The sequence below is a fragment of the Lagopus leucura genome, unplaced genomic scaffold, assembly GCF_019238085.1.
Source record: "Lagopus leucura isolate 7727_CA_CO unplaced genomic scaffold, USGS_WTPT01 Super-Scaffold_741, whole genome shotgun sequence".
In the NCBI taxonomy this organism is placed as follows: domain Eukaryota; kingdom Metazoa; phylum Chordata; class Aves; order Galliformes; family Phasianidae; genus Lagopus; species Lagopus leucura.
The window spans coordinates 11,566,322-11,574,727 of NW_024962256.1; the positions used below are offsets into that span (position 1 = coordinate 11,566,322).

The 8,406-nt window shown below is 51.0% G+C and overlaps 1 protein-coding gene across 1 annotated transcript in view; it reads right to left on the reverse strand.

Moving 5' to 3' along the window:
• Window positions 1–7,018, reverse strand: part of TCERG1L (transcription elongation regulator 1 like) — a 63,113-nt gene extending 56,095 nt beyond the window's left edge. Inside the window, 4 exon segments of the mRNA XM_042863571.1 lie at window positions 5,326–5,506; window positions 6,037–6,111; window positions 6,113–6,184; window positions 6,938–7,018. Coding sequence (XP_042719505.1) covers window positions 5,326–5,506; window positions 6,037–6,111; window positions 6,113–6,184; window positions 6,938–7,018 — 409 coding nt within the window.
• Window positions 7,019–8,406: the final 1,388 nt, after the last annotated feature.

The window sequence follows — 8,406 nt, forward strand, 5'->3', positions numbered from 1 at the left end:
CCAGCACAGAGCACTCATCACCACCTCTAAAGGTGTACGGAAAGGCAGTCCAGAAGAACGAAGCATTTGAAGGGTGAATTTATTGTTTACTATCCCCTATTCCCTTTCCCTTCCGTCTGTAGAGTCTTTAAGAGGAACAAAACAAAGACTTTTATGTGACAGTTCTTTATTAAACTTATTAGGCTGTTATCAGTATTAAAACTGACAGCTGTCTCTTGATAGGAAAAGAGAAGAATGTAGTTGAAATGAGCTACAGTGACTGCTGCTGTCTGATCACCCCTCCCCGAAGATGAGCCATAAAAAGGAGGGAACAGGATAACAACAGCCTGATTTCTGCCTTAGATTCATTCCTCCCAGAGTCCTGGGCTCCTGGATATTACAGCACTGCTTTCTCAGCACCTTCCTAGCCCCGGCCAGCTACACAAGGTGTGTGTTAAAGCACGAGGGAAGAATAGAGCAGGGCAAAAGTTGCAACTCACATGAGCCATTGCAGGGCTGCACACAAGCCGGTTGCAAGCTGCTCCAGCCACAGCCCTAGAAACTCTGTGCATCGTCTGGGAAACCACTGGGTGCACAGAGAAGTACAGGGCTGAAAAGGGGGAGGATGGAAAATCCCCAGGTTTAGTAAGGCTGAGGTATACCGACCAGAAAGACTGGAACATTTTCTTGTGGAGGAAGGCTGAAAACCTGGCAGAAGGAATCATACAGAATCACAGAATGTCTTGGGTTGGAAAGGACCTCAAGGATCACGAAGCTCCAACCCTTCACCATGTGCAGGGCCACCAACCTCCACATTTCATAGCAGCCCAGGCTGCCCAGGGCCCCATCCAACCTGGCCTTGAACACCTCCAGGGATGGACGGGGCATCACAGCCTCTCTGGGCAGCTGTTCCAGCACCTCTCCAGTCTCTCTGTAAAGAACTTAAGGAAACCAAGCAGAGACTTTGCTCCAGCTGAAAACCTTATGCATTTGCAGAGAAGGAAATGGGAAGCATTACCTATACTGAGCCCACTGCTTCATATCAGCATGCTGTTTGAGCATCTAATCAGCCATATCACTCAGTGTGGGCACTGCAGAAGACTTAGCTGGCCACTTCCAACAGAACACCAACTTCCCTCATCAGCAAAGCACATTCTGGAACTAATAGGTTTGAGACCTGAAGATGGAGCCACGGCTACTTCTTGGCTAATTCTCTGCTGTCACTTCTTCACATGCCAGCACTCACTGAACAGCACTTTGTAAGTGCACCAGTCCACCTGCAGGGCAGCACTGCCCCACCGTGTGGTGGCCCTGAGGCCACTCATGATTTTAACATTAGTTTCAGGTGCTTCTTGCAAGGAACTCGGTTGTTTTTTCTGTCAAGCACAAACGCTTGGAAGACCTGCAACACATGCATTTATCACACCTGCATTTACACTTGCAGAATTCAGATCCAGGAGAACCTGCTGGCTCTGCTGTCTGAACTGCACGTGGTTTGGAATTTCAGGTGCTGAGCAACTAGAAGCAGTACTTATCAATCAATAACACGAGGCAATGGGTTGACTTAAATAGTGCATTTATCCTAATACAAAGAAAAACATATTGATTTTCCCATCTTCTGAAGCCAAAAGGGAGGGGGAAAAAAAAGTGTACAGCCTCTTATGTCTGTAACCTGGTATTGCATGTCTGCCAGTAAAAGAACCACTGACTGCTCATTTCTATGCCCACGTGCAATAAATAACAATACAAAAACCAACCAAAACAGGCACTGCAAATCACTGAGAGGGATGAGTTTCTCTATAATGGTCTCAGGACCAAGCAGGACAATATTACAGAGTAAGTTGGAACAACAAGCTTTTTCAATAGGCGTATTGTAATGCAACCTCATTTATATTATCAAAGTGAAAATTGACTGGTCTTAACTGGAGCTGAAGGGTAGATAAAACAGAGAGCAACTAAAAGCACGGGCTTAACGAACAAAGCCAAAACTTCAGGAAGGCTGCAACTAAAGTCAAGTATTCCCAAAGATTTCACTGTGTGCTCCTCCCTGAAGTGCCTGAACTAAGAGAGCTGCGTGACATCGCAGGGTTGATCGGGTTCCCGCAGGGCTGCTCTTGTGTTACAGACTGGAAACTAGCACACGGCCATTAAATACAAAAGCATCCCATCTGAGGTGCCCCGAAGCTATCTGCTTGTATCCACAGAAGTAGAGCTTGCGCTCAGTGCTTCCCAGCTGTTTGGAGAGGATTTGTGAGTGCAGAGGCAGGAACCACCTCGGCAGCCCCCCACACATCTTCCGTTCTCCAACTCTCCTTCATTCTGACTTCCACAATTTTGGGTCTTCGCTTCCTCCACTGTTATCATTCTGCCACCAACACCTTCACCTCCAGCCTCAGCTCCAGCTCCTGCCAGCTCCCCCATTCCTTGGTATCCAAGTTAGAGTACCAGGGGGATACAACGGCCCATCGGAGGGCTACAGCTTTTCTCCCCTTGGTACAACCAAGCTCCTTTCTGCAGGCCACCAACCCCACTGGGACGCAAAACAGAATGCCACAAGGCAGGCAGTGTGTGCTTCACATAACCCAGAGCTGTGCCAGCAGCTGCTTCTCCCCATGGGAAGCTCGGTGTTGAAGCCTGAGCTGCTCGGTGCAAAGCAGTTCCAAAAACACGAATCACTCAGGAGCACCAAGCTGCAGTGCTTTCAGGAAGGCTTCCAGCAGCTCCCCCAGCAGGGCAGTGCCAGACAACACAGCTAACGTGAGCACGTCTGACTTGGGTCCAAATGAGCCACAGCTCCAACCATGTGGCACCGCACAATGCGGCAGACAGAAACCTTGATGCTTCCTCTGCACAAATACTCAAGCACTGCCTTCTTCCAATAGACATAAAACAACTCCCACCATTTCTAGGTGGGAAAACAAAATGCCATTATTCACTTTGAATACCCAAAATTCCAAGTACATAAATTCATGCTCTGTAATGTACTGGAGAATAACAGCAGAATCCTTTCCTTATGGAAAACACAGCTCCTAGTAGTTGGTACCTGTACTCACAGCTGCAAAATTATGTGCATTATCATTCACCAAATGTCAGTGCTTCACATTCCTTTATCTTTGTAACACTGCTGATAAATTGAGGAAACAATTATATCATTACCGATAACTGCAGAAGGCAAACCTGCCTGTGAGATGGGCTTTCAGAATGAACACAGCCACGCAGCCTGCTAAAAGCTTATTAACTTCTCAGTTTAAGCCACTTACCTGAGCAATTTGCTCTCTGTATTTTTAGTCACTTCTCATATTAACCATAAAAATTATACACTAAATACTTCAAGTGCTACTATAATGCTTCCTAGGAACTTTACGTATGTTTGGAAGCAGCTTCTCCTCCAGGCTGCAGTGCATGGATACTATAATTTCCCATTCTTGCAACAGTGTCATAAATGTACAGGTTTGATTTCATGAGCCCTGGAGCTCACAATGCCATGCTGGGCTGCACACAGCCATCAGCACAGAAGGTGGTGGGAAAACAGTCAAGAGATGAAAGGAGGGAGAAGGCAGAGCCTAAGATGTGTTAACAGGTTGCCCAAGGAGGCTGTGGATGCCCCATCCCTGCAGGCATCCAAGGCCAGGCTGGATGTGGCTCTGGGCAGCGTGGGCTGCTGGTTGGTGACCTGCACACAGCAGGGGTTGGAGCTGGATGAGCATTGTGCTCCTTTGCAACCCAATGTGATTCTATGATAAGACAAACAGTGCAGCAGCGCTGCATGCCAAGTGCTGACTGAAAGGTAGGCAGAAGCAGACAGGCTTCAGAGCAGGGAAAGTCATCATTCAGTATAACTCTACCAGAAACCCTGCTCAGCAAGACATTCCAAAGGAAGAAAATGGATCAGCACCGGTTTGATCCATCTCAAGCTCTCTTGACACAACAGCCCTGACTGCACACATACTGTTCACTGGAAGCAAACCCTCCACAGACAATGTAGCTCCCTCAGGATCACCCACGTGCAACCCGCTGCCTTGCCTGGCCAGCTCTTCTAATCCACCACCAGGTAGACTCTCTCTGTATGTTTGACATGTCATGTAAGTACTTTAAACTCTCCACAATCACTGCATCATCAGCTGACAGCTCAGGACAGAGCTCTCCCCGTGCTCAGCAGAAAGATGCACACAAACCATCGTGTAAACCCAAGCCAGCTCAGCAACTACCAGGCTACCAACCCTCCTGCCATGCATGCGGCTCTGCAGAACTCCTCCTTCACCATTGCATTTGTTATTAAAAACACACTTTGAACGATGCAACGCAACTCAAATATTCCCTGTGCGACAACAGAACAGATTTTCAAGCTGTGGCACTCTTATTTATGACCACTGTCATTCCCAGCACAGAGACACTGCACTACAGCAGAGCATTGCTCCATGCTGGCAAGAGCAGAGCACAGCTTTCCATAAAGGACTGCTAGAAGCATCCCAGCACAGAGCTGATCTGCGCTGTTCAACGTGCTTCCATTCTCAGCAATATTCATTGCTCATTAATCAATCTGGCAAAGCAACCAAAGCACTCATCTCTTCCAGCACCCTCTCTGTCTTACTGCAAAAACACAGAACTGCCTGCATGCTGCCCAGCTTCCAAATACAGCAGTGCCCACAGGAACCCACAGAGGAATATTACCTGACATCTAAGGAACACAGGAGCAGAGACAGCAAGCCATTAAGAATACCCCAATTCTGAATTTCAGAATCTAAGTCAGTGCCTTAAGTACCAACAGCCTTTTACTCCCCAACCTCCTCTGTGAGACAGCTGCTGTCTCAGATTAACACTGTGACACAGAAGCAGAGATTGGGCTCTAGAGCAACAGAATTCCAAGTATAAATCCTAGCTTTTCTATTAGCTGCTGTGTTCTGCAGATTAATGTCATTCATTTCATAAACACCACTGTGCACAACTGAGTTCTAATGAGATGACCAGTCAGTTACTGTCCTCTGCTGATAGCTGTTTATGGAAACCACATCTCACTCCAAAAATTCACAGCAAATAGGAGAATCCTGCATGAACTGCATTGGTCTTTTTTCGTTGGTTGGTTGAAAACAAACCCAGAACCTTGGGGCTTCCCATCATTCTGGAAGCAGACAGCCAGTTACAGAATTTTCTGTTGCAATCTCCTTTGATTAATACATTCTCGTAGTACTTTAGAAGTAATTTAGGGGATGAAGAGCTCTCTGCCATCAAGGTCCCAGATCAGTCGGGAGAGTTTCAGATGAACGGAATGAAACCCTTACTTCAGGAAATGGCTCATTCCTCTCCTGAGCTGCATGAATGGCGGTAAATACTCAATTATTCACTAACCTGGCATCAGTGGAGGTGCCAGCACCACTGTGGGAAGAGGCCTGGAGGCAGGAGCTGGCCTGGCAATAGCCATTGCCACTTGATTTGTCATTAGCAGAGGCTTCTCGTTGCCCTGGAAGAGACGCGGTTCCTCAGGATGCAGCCACGCCGAATCCAGAGCAAATGCATTATTTAGGTATATCTGTCCAACACAAGCAAAAGAACATTAAGGCTGGAGAGACTTTATTCTCCCTTCCATCTCTGAGCTTTTGTTTTTGTCTTTAGCTTGTTATTACTGCGTGGGTAGGATCTCAACATGGGGACAAACACCAGAACAGACTGACTGCTGTTCTGTACGTGAGGACAGCACTCAGCTGGTCGCTCCAAACCCAGACAGCCCTGAACACAAGTCAGCTAAAGCAGCATCACCAAAAGAAAACGAGTGCTGGAGCCAACAGTGCCTCCACCACAGCTTCAGCAGCACAACCCCATCAGCAGCTCACAGACTGCAACCTCCTCTGGCATTTTATCCTTTGCAAAACTTCACGGAACCAAAGATACAACACAACTGGAGCAGCCTTCTGCACACATCAACCCCACAATATTTCTTCGCCATGCTGTTTCACTGGACAAACTACTGCCCTCCTGCATGCAGCCACAGTTTACAAAACCAGAAATATTTCTCAGCTACTACAGTTTATGAGCATCAACATTAAACATGACCAGACTTACTTTGCAGCTCGGCAGCCTTTTATCTATCCAGTTCTTCCCAGTGTGAGGTGGAACAGCAGATGTGTACACGGGGGGGGAAAACAGGCACAAATTCCACACCAGATGATGGTGAAAATCCAACGACTGGAGAATGAGCTCCAAATATCCACTGCGGGGGCAAAAATAAAAATAAAAAGGCAGGAAGTTAACAGAAGGGTTTTGCCCCGAGCAAGTCAATGCTTCCATCATCTCCCAGCCGCCTCCGGGGTGACTGCATTGAATTTCAAGTCCAACGCACGTTCGTGCTGCCCGGCCGTGGCTCAGGGAAGGATGTGGTGCTGCCCGCCTGCGACGGAGCCCCGTGTACAGAACAGCAGAGGCGGCTTTAGCGGTCACCCCCAGGAGAGAAGGACCAAAGGAAAAGCAGGCAGCGTATTTCTTGCGGAGGGGCTCACACGGAGCTCAGCCCCCGCCTGCCGCTGCCGGGACCCCGCCGCACACCGACTGCCGCTTTGCTTCGCACTTTCGTTCCAACGTTACGAAGGGAGCGGTGCAGCTACCGGCACTGCTGTCGCTCCGCCTGCTGTAGCAGGGCAACTACTGCAGCTAAAGCGCGATCAGAAGCGCAGTCCCGATTATTCCCAGTGCGGCAGCGAGAAATAATCGAAACCCCGTCGGGCAGGGCTGAGCTCGGCGGCACGGCGGGGAACTCGGGAGCGGAACGAGCCCCTGGGTGCGGGGAGCTGCGCTCGTATTGCTGCGCGTCCTCCTCGCTCATCTCTTACGGAACTCACCGCACGCGAACGGCGCCTACGGCCCGACAGCAGAAACCCACAGAGCCCGAAAGGCGAAAAGAAAAAAAAAAAAAGCACCACAGCCACAAACCCAAACAAACAAAATAAGAGCATTGCGGGTTTCCCACCCGCCGGAAAATCCCCGTGCCCGGGGCTCGAAGAACCTCTAGCGGCCGCTGCCCGGCACGGCACGGCACCCACACGGGCATCGGTCGGAGGCACCGCGCAGCCCCGAGCGGCCCCAGCGCCCGGCGAGGATCGGCACGGAGCCGTTACCTGCCCGTGGAGCGGCGGGGGATGCTCGGCGAGCAGCGGCAGCAGCGGCTCGCAGGGAACGGGCCAACCCACGGCCGGAGCCGAGAGCAGCAGCGGCGGGGGCGCCGCGCCGACCCTCAGGAGCCCCGGCACGGCCCACGCCCAGGGGGGCTCGGCGGGCCACAGCAGGGGCGGCGGCCGCTTGGCTGCGGGAGCCGGCAGCATCCTACATGGCACGGGGCTGCGCCGTGCCCGCCGCCCAGTGAAACTCCGCTCCGCGCCGGCAGCCGACGGCGGCTCAGGCACCGCCCCGCCGAGAGGCACCGCCCGAGCAGGGAGGAGTGGGGCGGAACCGCGACGCGGAGCTTCGAGGCTGTGCGGGGGGAGCCGCGATGTGGCGGTTCGGGGCAGCTTGGAGGTGGGGAGGGCAGTCCTCACACCGAGCCTGAAGCGAGATTTCCGCTGCGCGAGTCCGCGGAACGGCTTTTTGACACGCAACCGTGCAAAACGCATCGCAGGTTTTGGCTTTAAAGGCGATGTTACACGAAGGTGTGCTCGCTGTGGGTCTCTGTTGCTACGCGGCCACCGCTGCCTCCCTGCCGGCAGGGCTCCTGCTGTGGGCTGCGGAGGAATAACGCTCTCCTGCCTTCATTAGCAATAAAACCCTCACCTGCAGCCTGCAGGAACACAACCCGTTACTGTCACTGCTGGTGGCAAAAGATATTTGGGAAGGCCAGGCGTGCTGCAGGCATGCCTCTGTGGCACTGTCCAGAGGGTCGGGGTGATCCCACCACACCACATCACACCCCACCTGCTACGTTCTCCACTTCTGCCCCAACGTGGAAGAACACAAACTAGGCAGACTTTAGGAAAGCCTGTGGCAGTGCCTCCCTTGGGACCCCCCCGCAGAAGCTGCAGCCCACACCTGGGGCAGCCGTGCCCATGATGAGCAAGGCTCCATCCAGCTGGCCACAATGGGACAATGCCAGCATTATGCAGACGTCCATAGGCAAATTGCAAGCTTCTTCAAACAATATGGAAGAAAGTTAAAGGCCTTAAAAACCAATTTTTCATAGGATGATAGAATGGCTTGGGTCAGAAGGGATCTTAAAGATCATCCACTTCAACCCCCCTGCCTCTAATCTGATTCGGTGCACTGGGGGATCGTGTCTCTCATGGCTGTGAATGACCTCAGTAAAGTTAATTCCTAAGTTCTGAAGCCAAATTATTGGGATGTGTGGTTAAACACAACGTTTGGGGAAACGCATTGCTCACAGTCCCCCTCAGAGAAATCTGGGAAGTGCTGATTTGAGTATAAAGTGACAGAAATCAGATAAGAGAA